Source organism: Melanostigma gelatinosum (genome assembly GCF_949748355.1).
Source record: "Melanostigma gelatinosum genome assembly, chromosome: 15".
In the NCBI taxonomy this organism is placed as follows: domain Eukaryota; kingdom Metazoa; phylum Chordata; class Actinopteri; order Perciformes; family Zoarcidae; genus Melanostigma; species Melanostigma gelatinosum.
Window position 1 is genome coordinate 19,105,093 of NC_136648.1, and position 22,898 is coordinate 19,127,990.

The following is a 22,898-nucleotide window of genomic DNA, read 5'->3' on the forward strand; positions in this document are numbered from 1 at the left end:
TTTTCTGCCTTGTTTCACAACTGGGAGAAATAGTTAAGAGTGCTCGCGGCGCCACAGCAAGTTATGCAAATGACGCCTGATAAGTGATTCATTTTCCTCACTGTTAATGGTCACTGATGTGGTGTCTGGCTGTAGCACGATGGTGTGGGTGTGTTTTTGAGTGCATGTTAGTGTATGTGTGTTTGTATAATGTGTATTGTTGCCCTAGTGGACTGTGTTTAACAGAATGAGAAGCTACAGCAGAGTGGAAAGAAGAGCTCCAGCCAATGTATCAGCATGGTATATTATCCGCCGATAATGGCATGTTTAAAATATACAGAAGTGGCAAATATGTTTTGGGTTATTTATAAAGAGTAATGTCATTATCCTGCTCGGTATTGTTACAGTTCTTTGTTGACCAAATGTAAGGGGTCCTTATCAAATATTTGAGTTTAACTTGTGTTCATGGCCTCAACAATTCAGCACTCGTGGTGAATTTCATTGAAGTAAAGCTATCAGCAAGATAGATGGTAATATACAGTCAAATGATGTGAAACGACGTGAGACATTTGGCAGACACACTCCAGGATTTAGCCCAAAGCAACAATCGCCCATCATTATTTATTCATAATTTCAATATAGAGCCAACATTGTAGCGTTGAATATAAATGTTCTTAACTTTCAGCTGTGTCATTATCTCAGGATGGGGAGCTCAGCCTCAACATTTGGAAAACCTCAATCTGGAAGCACACTGTTGCTTTAGAAAGATCATTGTATGCTCTCTTGCATTAAAGCCGCCGAAAACATGGATTACATCTTCAGTACTTCCATTTCATCAGAAATTCACTGCTAATTGGGCAACAATCAAGTATAAAGTTTGGTCCCAAAAAATACAAAACATAAAGTATCATCATTAAGTCAGTTAACAAGCAAATAGCAAACAAGGCTTCAACTGTCATCACACTTTGATTCAGATATTGCTAAATCCTGATTGGTTTATGGAAGTGCGTGACATCACCTTTTGCCAATCGGGTCCCGCCCACTTCAAACCAGTGAGAAGAGCCCAGGCAAAGCTCTTTGGCCGGACATCTTGTGTTTACGTACGACCCCATTGCTCATAGTAAGAAGATGCTTGAGAATATAGGTTCCCAGGGCCTTTAAGAGCAAATTCCCTAAATTAGAACTAAAGGGGCTTCGACCAAACCACGAAAAACAGCCACAGACTAAAAGTACACCGACATATGTTGACCGGATATGTGTCCACACACTTTTGGCTCGGCAGTGTAGCAAGGCTGTGAGTGTAAAAGATGATGCCAATCAAGTGAAACCTCACAAAGCAGACGCATTTCAGGGGAAATGGCTTCGTCAGCCCGATGACGTCTTTGTTGTTAAGTTGATTTAAATGATATTTTCCTGAATGCTCACTGATCCGTGTGTATTTACATATGATTTGCATATTATTCTCTCAGCTTGGCTTTTGTTTTTGTGTATTAGTCCATGCGAATGTGTGTGTGTGTGTGTGTGTGCGTGCGCACGTACGTGTGTGTGTGCGTATAGGGGGAGTAGGTATTGACAGATGGTCTGCTCTTTGTGAACAGAGAGGAGCTGCTTAATCGAGAGACAGGGGGAGATGGAGGGGGAGAGTTGGCACTGTTCTGAGTTGCTCTGCCTCCGTTTGATAGAGAGGTGTATTGACGTGGTCAGTTTTTCTCCTGAAGTGCTCCATCACACTCCTAGTCGATGTCCACTCTCTGTTTGTACTCCTATATTTACTAAGATTAGTGTCTCTCTCCATTTTTTCTCTCTCTCTCTCTCTCTCTGTCTTGTTGTTCCCATTCTTCATCCTCATCCCTGAATCAGACAGTGACAGGTGGCGGAGCAGCCTTCCACGCCAATGGCTCCGTGCCCTCCTCCTCTCTCCGCTCCCTGTCTTTTCCTGTGCTACGTCAAACAGAGTGCCAAGGTTGCTCCCCATGAGTTTCCTGCTCCGGGGTCTGATCCGATACTACTTGGCCGCTTGAGACCACGTGAATTTTTCAGGCGTCTGAAACTCTCCGGAGGGCAGGGATTTTCCTTCGGGGCTGTGGATGTAGGGCAAGGGCATCCTGTGCACTCGCACATACACACAGACAACATGCAGTCCACAGCTAGCGGTCCGGTTGGGTTATCTAGTGGGAATAACATGTTTTCATGTTGATGAAGTCACCAGCTCCAGAGGCCTATTTCCAGTTGAAATACAACGTGATTGTGTTTGCAGTTCTGTAGGTCAGAGATTTGCAGTGTTTAGAAATAAAACAGTTGGAAAGTAATGGATTAAAACCTCAAATAGAATTGTACCAACCCTCTGGGTATCTTCTGAGCTCAAGACTGTAATATAAACTTTATTTCCTGGTATTTTGCTATAAACAGTGAACAGAAATACTTTGTTGAAACAGTTGCAGTCCACAGTGACAGTCTGTGCTTCACTACAAGAAACCTCTTTTACAATAAGTCTCTATTTCAAACACAGAGAACAAGACTTTGACTGGCATAATACTGTGGAGCCTGGTCTCAGGTTTCTGTCTTTGACATAGAAATAGTTTGTATTGATTGTGCTTCTCGGACTAAAGATAAAATGTCTTTTGTTTTAACCTCTTCACACCCACAGGCCTGGAGTAGCACTGCTGATTCCAGAAGAACAGAACCGTAAACCAAAAACATAGTGAGGATGCCAAATCAAAACTGTTAGGATGGAGATTAGGTAAAGACATGTTTTTTGATGCAGCGTTCCAGGCCGAGTAGAATCACTGAGACTCTGGATCAAGCAGATATATGTGATGTTGTCAACCAGAGCGGAAACATATTTCTGTATCTAACTTTGCAGTGACTTTAAGGGAATTGTAAAGCAGTCGTAATTGGACGATTTGAATGCTGTAATCCCAACATGTAGCCGGTAGTTGCCTATTTACACATCCAGCAGACAACTTTAGCATTTATTTGGGTTCGTGGTTCTTGCGAAACCAGATGTCAGATGTTTGTTCAATATTCAATAAAATGAATTAATTTCTACCTCATTTTTGGTCTCCTCCAACTCCAGAAAGACATACCTGCTCTTCAGTAGGCAAATACTTGACTAAATTGTCCAGATAGTACAGCCTGGTACAGGGTTGATACAACAGATTATGGGCCATAAAAAGCAAAACAATGAGATGATAGGTGCTACAACGCTCCCTGGAGCTGAGGGGAACCGTAAAGTTGTGTGATCATTGCCGGTGGATCTGTCACCCTGAGCGACGTCTTTCATATTGGACTACACATAGTCGTTTGACCTGTTTTTAGGGGGAATACGAGGAACCACAAAATAAAAGGTTGCTGTTCTTCGGCCATATTCTGAACAAAGATGATGAATCATTTAAAAAGCTAAAATGACGTGAGACATGAATGGTGCATATACCTAACCCCCATGACTACAGGCGTCAGACTTAAATCCATAATGTGATTGCATTTCACAACCACAGGGAATTTCACTAAACCCTGAACCATATGGCAAAGCTCTGCGTCTCATATTACTTATCGAATTAGCCGACCGTTGCTTGATAAAGAATTAGGTCAACAAATGATTGAGTCGGAGGAATCTGGCTTTTGATGCTCCCTTGATATGATGACTAGTTGAGATTTTGTTTGAGGTACATCCATGAGAACCTTGCCATGACCTATTTAACACCCGTATATCTATCAGTCCAAAGTGTCTGATCGAACGCAAGAGGGACCTAGACGAGGCAGTTCAAAGCTGCTGCTGCTGCTGCAAGAGCCACTCAGGCTAATAGAGCCTCTGTGACAAGAAGCCCCGATGGGATGTGTTTATGGTCAGGGGAAATCTGATTTTGAACATGTTCAAGGACAAATTGTTATTTATCTCTGGCATGAAAATGATCTTGCATAACCTGACGTCCAACACCTGTTCAGCTGTCATCGGACCTCTCCTTTATGTATGCAGTACTAATCTACTCCACTGAGGGGTTTTATTCATGTGTGTTTTTGTATCCACAGGACTTCTCCACTCTACAGTGTGATGTGTGTATCCTGGTCTTCTCAGTGACTGACAGGCGAAGTTTCCACCGCACTGCCCAGCTCCGCCTCCTTCTCAGGGAGTCCCAGCCACACACACCAATCATCCTGGTGGGGAACAAGAGCGACCTCGTCCGCTCCCGTGAAATCAGCGCAGAAGGTTAGCAACCATATCTAGGCATGGCAGGTCTGTCAAGCTATGGACTCCTCCTCGTGATGAGAGAGACCATAGGTTTGATGTGAAGAGTATAGAGTGGCATAAGAAAGTCAGAAAAAATGGCAGATCATAAAATGCCATAAGAAATGATGTATATGTATGCTGCAAGAATGATAAAAAAAAAAAAGTCCTTTCAAAAAAAGTCTTTAGAAAGTAACGGCAAAGTATGTCAAAAAAGTCCTCGTATAGTATGTCGAAAAAATCTTCAAAAAGCCATCGTATGTCCAAAAAATGTTTAAAAAGTCAAGCATGTTGGAAAATGACGAAAAAAGTAATGTTGAAAAAATGTCATTGTACAGTATGTCAAAAAAAAGTCACAGTATAGTACAGGGGTCTCAAACTCAAGGCCCGCGGGCCGACACCGACCCGCCACGTCATTTTATGTGGCCCGCGAATCCGCCAGCCAAAAAAAATAAAAAGTGAAAAAAAAGTAAAAGTTAGACTTGATGTTGAATTTATGAGACAGAAAGTCATAACTATGATAGAAAGTCAGAATTATGAGATAGAAAGTCAGAATTATGATAGAAAGTCAGAATTCTGAGACAGAAAGTCATAACTATGATAGAAAGTCAGAATTATGATGGAAAGTCAGAATTATGAGATAGAAAGTCATAACTATGATAGAAAGTCAGAATTATGAGAGAGAAAGTCGAAGTTATGAGATAGAAAGTCAAAATTATGAGATACTTAAACACACAGTCACAGAAGCAGCTCTTTGGCTGGTTACTGTACACTTGACATGGAAATATTATTGTGAGTACATTGAAGACTACTTTAAACGTGGCTTTAAAACACATGAAACACTTCACGTGGGATTGTGCAAACGCACCCTTAAAAGGATTTTAAGCATTGAACAAAGTTATTGTAATAACTTGTGTTTGATATTTTCTTTAATAGTTTGATCTTTGACAGAGTAATGTGGGTTTCTTGACCCTAAATTAAAAGGATTTAAGTTATAATAACAGAAATGTGCTTAAATATAGTTTTACATTTATATAACTGCATGTACAATATTTTAACACTTGAATAAACAATAATCAAATGCAGAGACAGTTATTTACCAATATGTTAGGAGTAGTTACATTTACACAGTCTTACATTTACAACCGGCCCTTTGAGGGAAACCGTGATGCTGATGTGGCCCGGAGTGAAGATGAGTTTGAGACCCCTGGTTTAGTATGTCGGAAAAAGTCAGGAAAAAGTAAAAAAAAAAAAGTATATTATGTCGAAAAAAGCTTTAAAAAATTTGTTACAAATATATTTTTGTGTGTTCGAAAAAGTGATAAAAAAGTCATAGTGTAGTATGTTGAAAAAGGTAACAATGTGATTTACAACGCATGTAATTAGTTGGTGTTTCCTGGACCGCTGAGCGAGTGCCGTAAAGGCTAGAAAAGCTGCGCCAGTCAAAATAGAAGCGCTCCATGAAAATGTCCTAATTCTCACTTATCTATTGGTTATAAGTCCATGGCCCAGATACCATGGCGTCTGGGTCCGGACTTGGACCCTAGTGACCTAGTGACCCTTGGTATAGTAGAGTATGTCAAAAAAAGTCATAGTATGTCGAAATATTGATTGAAAAAAAGTCACACTAGTGTATGTCAAAAGAGGTCACAGTACAGTATGTTGAAAATAAATCATGAAAAAGTCAAAAGAATAATTTAAAAAGGTCAGTCTATTTATTAAAAAAAAGTTATTGTATAGTATATCACAAGAATATTAAATAAAGTCATAGTATAGCATAGCTGTTGAAAAATGTCATCCCATAGTATGTCGAAAGACTGATAACAAAGTCCCAGTATAGTATAACTAAAAAGTCACAGTACAGTATGTCAAAAAAGTAAAAAATAATTCATAGTATAAAATGTCATGGGAAGTCAGAGTACAGTATGTTTAAAAAGTAATAGTATAGTATGACGAAAACAGTGATGAAAAGTCATATGATAGTATGTCGAAAGAATTTGCGTAAAGTCAGTCAAAAAAGTCATAGAATGTCTAAATAATGATTTAAAAAGTCATAGTAGTGTATCTTAAAAAATTCATATCGTATGTCGAAAAACGTCATATCACTAGAACTAGAATATAATCTTTTCAAAAATATTTGGCTGGTAAGTCAAAAAATAAGTATTTTTTCCAAAAGGTGAAAGTATAATATGTAGAAGGAATGATAAAAAAAAGTCAATAACATCATAGTGTGTTGAAAAAAAGTCATAAAAACATCTTCGTATTGTATGTCGAAAAAAGTAATCGATTTGAAAAGTCTTTCAAATGTCACAGCCTCGTATGGCAACCGGCAAAGGTAACCGTGGCGGGCTGGGAGTTTACCAAACGCTTCGTTTGCATCTGAACCAAACACGAGCACCGATGAACCCAGCCGCCAGGCACATGCACACATACAGACACATTGTCCCCTGGTGATCAGTGGTAGTGTGTTTTGTGCAATTACTCATATATCCCTTCTTTTTACCCTCTTCTCTGCCTTTTCTCTGCCTCGGCTCATCTGTCTCTCTACGCTGGTATTTTACCATAAATCTTCCTCCAAGCCGATCTCAGACTTTAAAAGACTCATTGATTTGAAGATTAAAGATAGACACCCCGTTTCTTTGCTGTTTAATATATCCAGGGATAAATGCTCAGCTGGTAAACTCCTTGCGGGAGGAAACTTTGATCTATTATTGTTGTAAAGGGCTACAAACAAAAGACTGCTGATGAAATCTATTTGTATGTTGTTTCACCACATTGAATCATACTGGGTGTAATCTGGAGGCTTTTTGACAATGATGCTGGAAATGTCTGCAGGTGGGGTTGTTATGACAGACCCAAGTCATCCAGCTGTCACAATAAATGAAATGACTTGTGTAATCCAAGTGTGTGAGGTCATTTCAGGTGACCTGTATTTTTAAGGATAAAGTGTCGATTTCCAGGTAAAAATGACCTCATGTCGACAAAGATGCATTCAATACAAATCTGATGATGAAATACCTCACAATCATGAGTGGGTATAAAAATGAATGCAGTTGATTATCTTGTGTTCGTATTCAATTTAGGTACATCATCATCATCATCATCATCATCATCATCATCATTAGTATTTTGCGGTCGATCATTGTCAAGGAATCCTAAAACCATCCACTGTGATTCAATGTAATTAAAGAAAACAAGACATGGAGAAGTCCACGGGGGTGAATATTGTTATCGGCATGTGTAAGTGTTGTTTTGATGCGGTAATTAACGATGCAAATTGAATCAATCCTCTAAATCTGAGAGCTGGTCAATAGCATTGTGTTGAGCAGCAAGCTCTACAGACCTCTGTGTGTTTTAGCAACACTGAAGCCTGGTTTTGGCCAAACGAATTACCTGAAGAAGAAACCCGCTGAACAGAGATCAGACTCGAGGCAAGTTATACTTTTGCTGGACTTTGAGTGGCTTTGCTGGACTTTGAGTGACTTTGAGTGACTTTGTGTGACTTTGTGTGACTTTGTGTAGCCCTGGCAGCCCGTCCTATTGCCTGAATTGCATTAATGTTTCAAATGCAAAGTGGGAGAAAATGCTGACAGCGCAGTTTCACCTTGCACTCACAGTTTATGATATAAAAACTCAAAACTCTATTTGTGTGTACTCGCATTACACATTTCGTTCCGAAACAAATATACACTGTCGCATAACGAAAGAGAAATATTCCGCTGCTGTTGCCCACATTCCCCTCTCCGTCCCTATCGAACCCTCTGGAGGGGCTCCATCTGTGTCCCTTTGGTGGCGGCACACAACATCATCTCTGCTGGGATTATCGCCCTCTTTACAGGACGCCGCTGCTCTGACTATCTTTATGCATGTTTTCACTCGCCATACGCGCACAACCGCCTGCATGTACACAGACGCGGCGAACGTGCCATCGAGCAGACTCGCGGCTTCGTGTCTCTCCCATCAGCTTGATGACAGCGAGGCTGTTTCACAGCGAGGACCGTGATAAGAGCGACGGGAAGAGGAGAGACAGAGGGAAGAGCCAACGTGTGAGAATGGTGTGTGTGTGTGTGTGAATGGGAGTCTCGGTTTGAAGAGATGTATGGAAGGCATTGTGTCAGTGTGTGTGTGTGTGTGTGTTGAGAGTGGGGCTTGTTTTTTTGTCCTTGAAGGAACCACTGAGTTTTTAGACCTTCAGACGGAGGATGTTTTTATAAAAGGGAGGGAGGCTGTATATCAATTTGCATCTATTTGGAATATGGTATCCTTCCTCCCTCAACCTGAGAGGTTTTCAAGTTATATTGTCTCATCTGTATTCTGCAGAAATTGCCAGTGACCAGAGGTGAACTCCACTTTCAGATACATTAGAAGTTTAAATTGCGACTCCTCGCAAGAAGAATCCATTCAGATAGCAACTTAATGTTTCCGACTGAGTCAAATGCGAAGAGATTGCTTGTCAACACACAGAGAACCCTACATCTCTGCAGCTCTACCACGCTTTTACTTTTAGCTCTTTCTTTTTGTTTCACTGCTCTCGTTAAACATCCATATTAAGCCACAGAAACGTAGTACGTAGGCCAGCCAAGTGTACCGGCATCTTTTTGTCTTTATTGTTTTAAACGTTTGGTATTTTGTTCTAATGCTACATGGAGTCTTTTGGGATTGTTTGGGATGAAGTGTGTGTGTGTGTGTGTGTGTGTGTGTGTGTGTGTGTGTGTGTGTGTTCTCTGGAAGTAGAAACCACAGCCTGGGGGTCAAGTCTTGTTTGCTTTGCTTTGTTGTGCATGTTAAACAGAGGCAGCAAGTGAAACAAATCTGTGCGCATCGATGCCTGCACATCGCTGTCGCGTCACGTTCGATCGCGGCTTTGGAGTATTCTTAAGGAGGGAGGAAAGGAAGGAGGCGAGGAATGAGTAATGAGAGATGCCGATACTCAGCATATTCTCTCTTTATAAAAAAAGAAATCCAGAGGCAGCGATATGGAAACGCTCCATCCCTGCTCCCAGGGCGCCTGACGAGGATGTTCTTATGTTCTCTCGGGACAGGTCACATGAACTCTTTCTGACATGTGAGCCTGACGCCTGCCCGGCTAACTAACACTCCCCCTTCAAGAACCTGCGGCCTGGCTGAGAATGCCAAAGTCATAACGTCTATTTATGGCATATAGTGACAATTTTATTCTGCTACCTCTCAACTAACACCCCCCCCCCCCCACGTCTCTCTCCAGCCTTACTACACACAAACACACGGTGTCACATCAGCAGCGTATTTATCATTTGTTCAACATGGCTGTGGTGTGGCCCTGCTCCTCAGGGCTTTGATTAATATGCACTCTGGCTCTGTTTGCTGAGTCGACATTCTTTCTGCCCGTCTCTTCCTCTCCTCCTGCTGCTTGTTCATCTGCCATCTTGCCTGTCCTCCCCTTTCAGTGTCTCCTTCGACTGTCTTGTGACTCACATGTTTCATCCCATTTGTTCTCGTCTCCTTTTCTCGCCTTGCTTCCTCCTCCTTTCCTTTCTTCAGCGCAGTTCAACTTTTTTGGTCCATTAGGGGGAAATTTCCTCATTTACTCAACCCCTCTCCTCTCCTTTGACACTTCTTTCCTCTACTCTACTTTCCGTTTGCTCCCTCTCCTCATTTCCTCTCTTCTCCTCTCGTTTCCTAACTCTACTCTCCGTTTACTCCCTCTCCTCATTTCCTCTCTTCTCCTCTCGTTTCCTAACTCTACTCTCCGTTTGCTCCCTCTCCTCATTTCCTCTCTTCTCCTCTCGTTTCCTAACTCTACTCTCCGTTTACTCCCTCTCCTCATTTCCTCTCTTCTCCTCTACTTTCCTAACTCTACTCTCCGTTTACTCCCTCTCCTCATTTCCTCTCTTCTCCTCTCGTTTCCTAACTCTACTCTCCGTTTACTCCCTCTCCTCATTTCCTCTCTTCTCCTCTCCTTTCCTAACTCTACTCTCCGTTTACTCCCTCTCCTCATTTCCTCTCTTCTCCTCTCGTTTCCTAACTCTACTCTCCGTTTACTCCCTCTCCTCATTTCCTCTCTTCTCCTCTCGTTTCCTAACTCTACTCTCCGTTTGCTCCCTCTCCTCATTTCCTCTCTTCTCCTCTTGTTTCCTAACTCTACTCTCCGTTTACTCCCTCTCCTCATTTCCTCTCTTCTCCTCTTGTTTCCTAACTCTACTCTGCGTTTACTCCCTCTCCTCATTTCCTCTCTTCTCCTCTCGTTTCCTAACTCTACTCTCCGTTTACTCCCTCTCCTCATTTCCTCTCTTCTCCTCTCGTTTCCTAACTCTACTCTCCGTTTGCTCCCTCTCCTCATTTCCTCTCTTCTCCTCTCGTTTCCTAACTCTACTCTCCGTTTACTCCCTCTCCTCATTTCCTCTCTTCTCCTCTACTTTCCTAACTCTACTCTCCGTTTACTCCCTCTCCTCATTTCCTCTCTTCTCCTCTCGTTTCCTAACTCTACTCTCCGTTTGCTCCCTCTCCTCATTTCCTCTCTTCTCCTCTTGTTTCCTAACTCTACTCTGCGTTTACTCCCTCTCCTCATTTCCTCTCTTCTCCTCTCGTTTCCTAACTCTACTCTCCGTTTACTCCCTCTCCTCATTTCCTCTCTTCTCCTCTCCTTTCCTAACTCTACTCTCCATTTACTCCCTCTCCTCATTTCCTCTCTTCTCCTCTCATTTCCTAACTCTACTCTCCGTTTACTCCCTCTCCTCATTTCCTCTCTTCTCCTCTCGTTTCCTAACTCTACTCTCCGTTTGCTCCCTCTCCTCATTTCCTCTCTTCTCCTCTCGTTTCCTAACTCTACTCTCCGTTTGCTCCCTCTCCTCATTTCCTCTCTTCTCCTCTCGTTTCCTAACTCTACTCTCCGTTTGCTCCCTCTCCTCATTTCCTCTCTTCTCCTCTCGTTTCCTAACTCTACTCTCCGTTTACTCCCTCTCCTCATTTCCTCTCTTCTCCTCTCCTTTCCTAACTCTACTCTCCGTTTACTCCCTCTCCTCATTTCCTCTCTTCTCCTCTCCTTTCCTAACTCTACTCTCCGTTTACTCCCTCTCCTCATTTCCTCTCTTCTCCTCTCGTTTCCTAACTCTACTCTCCGTTTACTCCCTCTCCTCATTTCCTCTCTTCTCCTCTCGTTTCCTAACTCTACTCTCCGTTTGCTCCCTCTCCTCATTTCCTCTCTTCTCCTCTTGTTTCCTAACTCTACTCTCCGTTTACTCCCTCTCCTCATTTCCTCTCTTCTCCTCTTGTTTCCTAACTCTACTCTGCGTTTACTCCCTCTCCTCATTTCCTCTCTTCTCCTCTCGTTTCCTAACTCTACTCTCCGTTTGCTCCCTCTCCTCATTTCCTCTCTTCTCCTCTCGTTTCCTAACTCTACTCTCCGTTTACTCCCTCTCCTCATTTCCTCTCTTCTCCTCTCGTTTCCTAACTCTACTCTCCATTTGCTCCCTCTCCTCATTTCCTCTCTTCTCCTCTCCTTTCCTAACTCTACTCTCCGTTTACTCCCTCTCCTCATTTCCTCTCTTCTCCTCTCGTTTCCTAACTCTACTCTCGATTTGCTCCCTCTCCTCATTTCCTCTCTTCTCCTCTCGTTTCCTAACTCTACTCTCCGTTTACTCCCTCTCCTCATTTCCTCTCTTCTCCTCTCCTTTCCTAACTCTACTCTCCGTTTACTCCCTCTCCTCATTTCCTCTCTTCTCCTCTCGTTTCCTAACTCTACTCTCCGTTAACTCCCTCTCCTCATTTCCTCTCTTCTCCTCTCCTTTCCTAACTCTACTCTCCGTTTACTCCCTCTCCTCATTTCCTCTCTTCTCCTCTCGTTTCCTAACTCTACTCTCCATTTGCTCCCTCTCCTCATTTCCTCTCTTCTCCTCTCCTTTCCTAACTCTACTCTCCGTTTACTCCCTCTCCTCATTTCCTCTCTTCTCCTCTCGTTTCCTAACTCTACTCTCGATTTGCTCCCTCTCCTCATTTCCTCTCTTCTCCTCTCGTTTCCTAACTCTACTCTCCGTTTACTCCCTCTCCTCATTTCCTCTCTTCTCCTCTCCTTTCCTAACTCTACTCTCCGTTTACTCCCTCTCCTCATTTCCTCTCTTCTCCTCTCGTTTCCTAACTCTACTCTCCGTTTACTCCCTCTCCTCATTTCCTCTCTTCTCCTCTCCTTTCCTAACTCTACTCTCCGTTTACTCCCTCTCCTCATTTCCTCTCTTCTCCTCTCGTTTCCTAACTCTACTCTCCGTTAACTCCCTCTCCTCATTTCATCTCTGCTCCTCTCGTCGTCTAACTCTTGTCCTCCCCTCCTCGTTCCCTTTTCTGGTGTCCTTTCTTCTCTCCTTTTTTAATCTCCCCTCTTCTGTTGTTCTCGTGTTCCCTCTTCTTTCCTCTCCTCGTTTCCTCTGTTTACCTTTCCTCTCTTCCCTTAGTTTCCTCTCTTTTCCAATTCAATTTCCAAAACATTCTTTCAACTATTTGTAAAGATCTAGTTCAATTCAATCATCTGTCGTAGGTATTAGGATAAGCCCCGTTGACCTGGTTTGGGACTTGCCTCACCCACTATTAGGTGACAGCTGCTGTGCGGCTGGATTATTACCCTCTCGTTCTGTTTATTTGTTGTACCTGCAACACTGCCTCAGTAAGTAAAAGTGCATGCTGTTGAACTGCAGCCAACAAACAACAAACTGATGAACATGTCACATTGCTTTTACGACAGTTCAGAATACTAAGAAGGGGTTAACTGTGGGGCGTCTTCAGTAAAACATCTTCAGGTACACACTGAACTGCTTACTTTTTTTTTTTCTGTTGCTGGAGTTTGTTCAACCCCATTTGAACAAATCTATCTCCATGACAACTGAGCAAACTATGGACTGATGAAGAACATGCAGCCGAAAGCTCTTGGAAAAAAGGCCCTTGTGTTAAGATTCTCTCCAAGAATATTTTATTTCCCAGCCCGGGTGTTTCTAACATAGAATGTGTGCATGGCGGCGACATCTTCCTGCTTCAAACACTATGCAGTCATTTTGAGTTCATGCAGTGTAGGTTTTATACAGCGATGTTGAATGGAAATTGGAGATTAAACCTTAAAAGCATTATTCTGCACACAGCTGCTCAAGAGCACTCTGAGAGAGCAGAGGCAATGAAAAATCTGAAATATAGTTGGAAATAAATGGTATTGGAGCTGACAGTGAAACCCATTTGCTGCAGACTGATCTGTCAGCTTTCCTTATCATCCAGGCGTGTTTGACCAGGGAATTTTTGGAGAGATACTGAACCTTGTCAACAACACGTTTAGTCACCTTTCCCTATCCAGAGGAGTCACATTGAGATAAAAACTGTTTTTTTTTTCGTTTTTTTTCATTTGAGTGCCAGTAAAGAGATTTGAGCTTATACAACTCAGCTCGTGACAACATTAACTCTATCCTGCCATCGCCGTCTCGCTTTCTGGCTCTTAGTATTCATGACTGTTGATTGACAGATTTTCAAAAGGAATAGTTTAGAGCGTTACAATGCAATAAAGGCCCATTGGAAAAAGGGATCTTTATGAATGTAATATTAAAAAGCAGATGAAAATGAGTTTTAAATATATTTAAATTTACCAATTTACAGCATTTTGTATCACTGGTGCAAGCTCTAGGTTTAACCATTTCTTGCTTTGTGACTTTTTAATCATTTTTTTATTACATTTTAATTTTGTATTAACTGAACTTTGACTGAATGACCTTTGAACTACAGCGGTCAGTGTAGGAAACATGACATCTGAATGAAAATCAACTTAAAAACAAATCGAACAAACGGCACACATTAACATATTTGTGAACATTGGTCAAAACTGACCGTATTTTTTGACAAAATCCGGATAAAAAAAAAAATCAAGGTCCACCATATACCATATGACCCTTTCTCCATCAGTGGATGGAGTTTGCTTGGTTTTCACGGCGATGGATGTTGTGACACGCAAGCTCAGTAACTGTTATGATTTCATCCGTGGGACTTTTCTCAACCTTGAAGTTGAGAAAACAATCCCAACTCAAGGTTCATTTACCAGCTTTTTGTTGCTTTTAACTGGATCACACGGTCCTTTTCAGTGGATGGAGCTTTGCTCTGCCACATGTAAACAGATCTATCTCCATGACAACTGAGTAAACTTCATCCGAGCGACATGGTTGAAAAGCTACCAAGTGGACCTTGAGTTGTGATTATTTTGTCAAACGATGAGGGCTGGGGCTTGTTTAATAAAAAGTACGATGCCAGTACCGATACCATGCGTGTCCCACGGGCTAGCTAACTGCTGCTGCACTGCGCTCACACAGCCGATAACCCATGCGCCATACCTGTTAGCGCTGTTAGCGCTGTTAGCACTGTTAGCTGCTTTAGCCGCCACCCCGGAGTTCAGAATCAGAATCGTTTATTTTGCCAGAGTATGTTGCACATACAAGGAATTTTACATGGTGGATGGTGCATAATGGATAAGGATCCATTGCATGCATCGTTTGACTGGAGAAGTTTCGATGCTGGTGTGGAGAATTTCAGTGTTAAACACATTATAAGTACGATTAAATAACCCCCCTAGTGATGAGTAGAAGTGTCACAATAATAATATGTTAGTCACAATATGTTTACAATATTCTTACTTATAGAAGATATTATGTGTTACAGCGTATTAACTAATTGAATGTATTAAATCATAAAAGTATAGTCACTAAAGGTATTAAAACACTAAGAATAGTTTGAGGGTCAGACAGGGATTCTGAATGGGACATGCAGCAAATGGAGGATGTGGTCAGTGGGGAGGACAACTGACCAGAGGTGGAGTCAAGACAGATGTTTTGCAAGGCGCAAAGCTGTTTCGCTGAAGGATCGATCCAGGGAGGGGACAGAATTCGAATGGAGCCAATCACTGATCAATGGAGGATCAGTCACACGTTTTATGACATATAAGACACTGTTCTAGAGAGCATTCCTCAGACCACATCCGCTCTCGTTTTTCAGTACCTGAATTCAGACCTGTGAGTGAGATGCGTGCGTGTGGTCTCTGTTCTCGAGAACATTACTATTGATAGTTAATTCAGCTTGAAAGTGAACTTTGTGTCGTACATTAAATATTGTTATTAATTGTGAACCGGATCCAGTCCATTTTTCTGATGCGCGTGCGTGCTACGAAGCTCGCAGCACAAAAGTCCCTGCGGCCTGCAGGCTCTCATCCTAACACGAGCCTAATTGTTACCGGGTTATTTCAGGCGATACCATAAAAAGGTATCCAATACATGTTCCCCAGACCTACAAACTACTATCTACAGGGTCAAGAATGGACTTCCACGTTTATCTTAAATATGATATCCATCATACAGTGTGCAAATGATAATAAGCATATAGTTTTAAAAAAATGCCTATTTTGTATCCGTTGTAATAAATGAAAATCCCCCAAAAACATTTTCCCCTTTATAAATATTGCTCTTTCAAAAGCACACTAAACAGAGAGGCTTCCCCAGAGAGTCAGATGCTGTAGATTGGCTCCATTTGCCTCAATTTGATGCATAAGAAGCTTCACATTAACACTTGAGATGTCTGTGATACATCGGTGAGTGCGCTGCTGATGCAGAGGAACTATATCTTGTGGTGAGCCACATCACACAGCAGCTGCTGTGGTTTGCTGGTTTTATGATCCAATATCTTAACATTCCTGCCTCTAATTGCCATTTGCAGCTGTTAGTGTGTGAAGCATCAAATATATATATATCATGTGCACCATACCAACATCTTCCTCTCTCTCTCTCGCTCTCAGAAGCCCAATCCAGCAGCATGATGTTCGACTGCGTCTACATGGAGCTCTCAGCCTCCCTGGACCATGGCACCAACGAGCTGTTGGAGGCCGCAGTTCGGACTGCAAGGGGCGACTGCGTGGGCCCCGGCTGGACCGACGGTGACCCCGGGGCAGGCCGCAGGGAGAGCCTGACCAGCCGGGCCAAGCGCTTCCTGTCGGGGCTGGTACCGCGCTCGTACGGTCGAGACCGGGATCGGGATCGGGGCCGCTACAGGGAGATGAGCCGCCACCGGGGCAGCAAGATCCTTCGCCAGAAGTCCCGCTCCTGCCATGACCTCAGCGCACTGTGATACACACACACACACACACACACTCGCACACATACACATCAGATTGACGGCTATGGGGGAGGTGTAAAAGATGGAGAGGGAGAAGAGGGTAAAATGGAAGATGGTAGTGATTTGCAGATGACTAGATGTAGCGACAAAGGAGGAGATGGAAGAGACTCACATGAGTGGTAAAATTAGAGGGGTGGAAGGACGGGAATTTAGCAGTGGCGGCTAAAAGTCGAGGAAGAAGAGAGATAGATAGATAGATAGATAGATAGAGCTGAAATCAGCCAGGATCGCACCACCGAACATTTGTGGTCCCCACTATCAGTGAAACCAATTTTGCGAGAGATAGGTTGGAGAGATAAACAGTGACCATGAGGAGGTGAGCTTGATTCGCTGCTTCCAGCTTGGGTGAATCAGCAAGAGCTCAGTCATCACCTGATGAGAGAGCAGGAGAGACAAAATGAGTGACAGTGGAGAGTCACATCAAGATGCTGATTGAATGCTTACTGTGGCGAAACGGGACGGGGGAGAGGGGGGGGGGGGGGGGGTCACAAAAGAACACACATCCAAGTAGCATGCACTGATTATGTAGAGACTGATAGCAATCTGATAGCGACCTGTGTACCTGTTGTGAACCCTGTTTTATAGCATGCCGAGTAGACGATCTAAGACGTGACCCTGTAGGTTTACAGTTACATGATACTGGGTTGACTGTACCTCAGTGGCCAATAGCTAATGCACAATCCAGCTAGTGTCTCTAGCAATGCCATCTCAAAGGCAAGACCCTTTATTTATTAGAAAAACAAAAAAACAAAAAAATGGACCTCTGCACATTTTTTCTTTTTTTTTTGGACCACAATCTTCACACCGCATCCACCGATTGTGTCCCGTACTGATTTTGAAGTGTTTGATGATACCACCAATGGCATATGTTCATGTGTGATTTTAGTTTTTTTATATTTCCGCTGAATGCACCGTGAGCGATCAGCACAACGAACCCTTTACGAATGTGGAGCGAAAGAAAAAAGGTCAAAGTGGCTCTGAGGAATTGACCGGACTGAACTTTTCTTCAATAGAAGCTGAGTCACAGAACACCGGGAGGTTCTTGAGGACACAGGAGGACAAACAAGAGAAAACCTAATCTACCTGTGGCTGTTTGATGTTTTCTTTCAATTCTCTCTTTTTACCCACGGGCATTATTACGTGTTGAGACGGAAATTCTGTGGAGGCTGGCCACACAAGTGACCCAAAAAGAGATCGTTCTGGAAACGTTTGGATATCTCATCAAGCTTGAGGCAGCGTCACCGATACATGCTCACTCGTTTGTCACAGTCTACTAAGCACTCTCGTCTTTCCACTGAGAATAAATATGTTTTTGTTTGACATCCTGATTGAGTGTCTCGTCTTTTAAAATATATATATATATATATATATATATATATATATATATATATATATATATATATATATATATATATATATATAACAATGTTATGAACTCAATGTCTCGTTACAGCCGTTACCAGGTTGAGGGACGGCATGACGGGTCATCAGATGACTCACAGGTCCTCTCGTCTAGACGGTCTCTCGGGACAGTTGTTCCATTTAGGACTGAGCGGCAAAAAGATGCCATGTCAGCACTTTGTGGCTGTAAAATAATCTCAGGTTGAAAGTAGATTGCGTCATGATGGGAGAATATGAACTGTCCTGACTTAAAGATGCATACAGAAGACATGCCTTTCGGGAGATCTGTCAAGTTACCTGCTTTAAAGATGAAAATGTAAAAACCAGCAGATTTTCCCCCCATGGTCCTCTATGGCAGTGATTCCTAACTCACTCTGTCTGGCAAACCCCACACCCCCTTCAAGATGAACTGACAAAAAGTCTGCTGTTGACCTCCATTCTATTGATAAAGAAAAAAAGTGATATCTTTGAACAAAGGCAAGACAAAGAAAAACTGTCTGCATGTGAGGACATTTGGATGAACTGACCTTAATATGTCTCGTAACTATGCAAATGACAAACGGGATAGAGAACGTGGAACACTTCTAAAGCTGGAGGCGACCATGGTCTTACTTGATATTCTTGCCGCAGGTTAACCTCATATACTTGTTACTTAAATTTCCGTTTTTTTCGAAGCAGTCTGGTCTAAAATCGAAACGCTGTTTCAGTTATTATTCTCCCTCACTCCACAGAAGGTTAAGCAGCGGTGGAGGCACGGACACCGTCTAAAGCTACACATGTGTCAGTTACCTGACACAGTTCCAAAAAGAAGGTAAGTTAGATCAGTTAGTTTACAACGATGATTTCTGGATCAACAGTTTGCAAAAACACTTTGTTGGACACAGTTCAAGTCAAGGTGGTGTATAAAATGTAAGCAATGAATACTGAAGATAACGATCTACTACGAATTGGGGTTTGATTCCTCGCTACTAAACAGGTAGTAGTCGATCGGCCTATTCCTTTTTTACACAATGGCACAAATGAAAACGCCTCTGTCAGCCTGTCTGCTCCACCCTAGTTTTAGCAGGTGTGGAGAAGGGCCTCGGGCTAACAAGCAAGAACACGGTTCCCCACAGTTAATCACATGTGATCACATCAGATAGCTGTGGCTTCCAGCTTCTGATGCTGGTACAGAAACTATCTGGAGTGGACAAATGGGAGGACTCTTGAGAGGAAGGCAAACTGGCAAAGAGGCAGAGGGGTTGAGGAGAGAGAGAGAGACGGAGTTGGAGAAATGCTTTGAGGAGTGATGGTTGCTTGGAGACTGTTGTCAAGGAGACGATGAGTCCTAGAGTCCTTTGGCATCTCAAATGTCCTACATTTCTGTTGATTTTCAGAAAGAGGAGCTTCTTATCCCCCCCTCCCCAGTATGTGAATGAGAGACAAGCGGCGATAAGGACGATGACAAGGCGAACACTTCAGACTGGTTTTACACAATATCTCTTTGTGGACAGACAATGACACATGAAGGATTGTATCACCCTTAAACAGGTCCCATAACTCAGATAATAGCGCACATTTAACAGCTGCACAGAAGCCTGCAGGAAGCCGGAGATGGAAAACGAGGACAATACGACTCCATTTATTTTTGTGACACCCTATCACTCTCTGAAATCGTGACACGAAATCCTCCCTCTCCCTCTGTGTATCTGTCGCTGACTCATTCCGTCTGTATTTACTGGGGGTTTTTCGGGCAAAGGCAGACTTGTCGAGAGCAGGGAAGACAGAGGGAGCTCACAAGCTGCAGAGAAACTCCCGCTGTGTGCCAGTGAAAGCCACTCCAACTTACTGCTCACTTTGCAACCGAAGAAAGACTATTTTCAGTGAGCACTGTGCAGAACTAATGAGATGCAGATTTCCCTGAGGTGTGGGTGTGTAGGCACGTTATTTCGGAGGTTATATTGGAAGCGGTCTGTGTCGTGTATCTGGGGATAGAGCCGGGCATGAGGAGGATGCAGCGAAGGCCGCGTTGCTGAATCCCCAGGGGAATCCGTGTGATTTGTTTTCAAGGGGCAATGGTCTCATTGTACCCCAGATAAGGCCAAGTGGTTGTGACAGCAGGTTGAAGACGAGGGGCACAAATCAACCTCATTATGGGCTGCCGAACTGCTGAATGCCTCGTGCAATGCTCTCCCACGTCTCCGGTAATGTGGATTAATAGCAGGTCGAAAGGCGAGAGCAAACCCTGTCTTCTGCAAAATATGGCAAACTATAACTAGATGCCGTCACGAGATTAGTATTGATCTCGACATCGGCTGACATGGATGTGATGGGTGCGGTGCGGTGCATCAAGTGGAACTGGGGTCTTAGTATCCGAACAAATGCAAAAAAAAAACATGACTGCACCTAGAAAACACTATTAAAGGAACAGTTGGACCGTTTGGGGGGGGGGGGGGAATTGCTTTCTTCCAGAGAAATCCGGTACCAATCTCACATTTATGTGTTAAATATGAAGCTGGAGCCCGAAGCTGTTTAGCATAAACACTCAGAGTGGGGAAAAACAGCCTAGCTCTGTACAAAGGTAAAGACAGAAATAATATACCTGAGAGCACCTCTTAAACTCAATAATGAACGATTCCTAATTCATTTTTTTCTAATTTGTACAACAACTGAAGGTTGTTTTTACCTGGACTAATTCTTAGTGCAGCAATCTATTATATAGTGCTCTACATTTAATGTCTGCTATCATGTTTGGTGCCTGAATTCTGGTACGAGTTGTGCACTGTATAAAACGAAAGTTACGAATGTAACTACGGTTCTATGAATCCTGGATGACCGCCAGAGGCAGTGCTTCACACTGGATGACTCATACCAAAAGAGTCACGAGGAAGCACAGTAACTACCCCTTATAGCTCCGGCAGAGAAAATTGGCCAAAGAACCCTCCCCAGTGGGTGAGGGTTGGCAACGTTAACTCTGTAGTGTTTGGTGAATGTGCTCGGTGATGCCCATGAGGCCGCCGCACATATATCCCCCACAGGCACACCACTCAGGCTTGCCCTCGGTGTGGAGACACTCTTGGTAGTGACCCTTCACCCCGGATGGCCGAGCGCAGCCGCTCGCCTTGTATGTATCGGCAATGGCCTCCACTATCCAGTGGGACAGGTGCTGTTGTTTTTTTCTTTTTTAAAAAGGAGCACAGCCCTTCTTAGGCTCACCATAACTGACTATGCAGGCGGTGGCTTCCACATAAGCTCTGAGGGCCCACACTAGGGCACACTAGGGCATGCAGCTCGCCCCCACATTGAGCTAAATTGACGGTAAGGAGAAAACAGTCTTGCTGATAGCCATCTCGGCTCCGCCTGTGCCAGGGGTTCAAAAGGAGACAAGCATAAGGTGTCCAGTACCAAGGGTAGGTCCCATGCCGGGGAGACCGGCCCTTATCCAGGAGGGACTGTAGAAACTCAGTACAGCAGGCACGGGGCGCTGTACTGGGACCTTGTTCTGAGCCGCACACCAGTCGGAGAACAGCTTCCACCTGTTTCTTGTACTGCCGGCAGGTAGACCGCGCATTGGCATTCAGAATAGTCAGTCAGACTGGTTCTATGCAGCCACTCAGCATCCGGTCGGGCCCTCCCGTGACCCATAGTTGAAGGCGGCAGGGATTGGAATGCCAAATCCGACCCTCTAGTTCAGCGGTTCCCAAACTTTTTAGGCCGCGCACCCCCTTCTACATCCCGACCGGGTTCGCGCACCCCCCCCCCCCTTAATAAAAAAAAAAAAAGAAGCAACAGAGCCTTTTAAGCCTTCATAGCCGCATAAGAATCGGACCAATGAGAGAACAGTTTGCTCGCTCGTGGCATTTGTTTACAAGATTTAGTCCGCTGTTAAATGTTGCAGTGTGAACACAAACCGAACAAAGGAGCAACTGCAACAAAGCAAACGAACTGAAGGTGTGAAAACGCCCTGAAACACTGCAACAAAGTTTCAATAACTTTCAGTGACACAAGGCGTCACTTTTAAAGAGCAATACGGATGCGAGGACACACGCACAGGCTCAGAGGCAGATTATCACATTTAATTTACAATTAATGAGCGACTAATGTAGCCAGGATGTCTTCGGACAAAGCATCGATGCGGCGCGACACAGTGTTGTTGGACACCGGGATCATGCACAACTTGTTTGCTTCTTTCTCCCCAATCATACATTCCACCATCTCTCTGGCAGCTGGCAAGCTCACGTCTTGGGCGATTGTGTGCGGTAGCCCCTTTCTCGCTATTCTGTAACCAGATATGAAGCCCGTAGTGCGTCATTTATAGACCCACACATGAATGAGACTCCAGTTGTTTTTGGCTGTTTTGTAACTCCTCCAATTTCGATATAAACGATGTAAGGGGCTTTTGACTTGCACTGGCATGCTTGGTGTTCAGGTGGCGACGTAAATAAGAGCTTCAGACTGTTAGCCAGAACCTCACTGCACACCACGCACTGTGGCTTTGGGGAATCTGCGTTGCCAATCCAAGTGAAGCCCAGACACACATAGTGTTCATCATATTTCCTCTTGTTTTTCCCAGTCTGACGCTCACTCTCGTTTCCTCTTTTTTACCTTGACTCCGCGATGGGCCGATGTGCTCCCGATTTGTCTGTGCTGCACCTCTCCGTTCCCCTCGCCTCCGATTCCTCTCTCTCTCTCTGTCCCTCTCCTCTTTTACGACTGATAGCTTCAGATGTCCCACCTGACAGTTTTTAAATTAAAATTACATTTTTTTTAATATTTAATATTATTACACCATCAGACAGCCATTACACTTTTCCTCTCGCGCACCCCCTAGAGGCAGCTGGCGCACCCCACTTTGGGAATCCCTGCTCTAGTTCACAGCAGGAACACTCTGCTAACTGTGATAGCCGTAACACTGTGAAGGGCGGGCCGACAGCGTAATTCTACGCTCTCGTTAGCGCGCCACTCGATTAACTAGAGCGGAAGCGCTCTGCCAACCGTGGAACAAACAACTGTTATAGAAAACAATGTTAATCGATCTTACCGATTGCTGTCATCACGACTTAGCTGACCCTTATCAGACTGGTGACGACCGCTGATAGGGGCGTCCACCAGTCCGGGGCTCGATGTCCGAACGGCGAACACACCGTTCCCTCCGAAG

The 22,898-nt window shown here is 43.7% G+C and overlaps 1 protein-coding gene across 1 annotated transcript in view; it reads left to right on the forward strand.

The window, feature by feature from the left end:
- The window catches only part of rem2 (RAS (RAD and GEM)-like GTP binding 2), a 32,569-nt gene extending 15,965 nt beyond the window's left edge, over nt 1-16,604 (forward strand). Inside the window, exons 4-5 of the mRNA XM_079284292.1 lie at nt 4,009-4,186; nt 15,984-16,604. Coding sequence (XP_079140418.1) covers nt 4,009-4,186; nt 15,984-16,312 — 507 coding nt within the window. The 3' untranslated portion in view covers nt 16,313-16,604. The remainder of the gene's footprint in view (nt 1-4,008; nt 4,187-15,983) is intronic.
- The last annotated feature ends 6,294 nt before the right edge of the window (nt 16,605-22,898 follow it).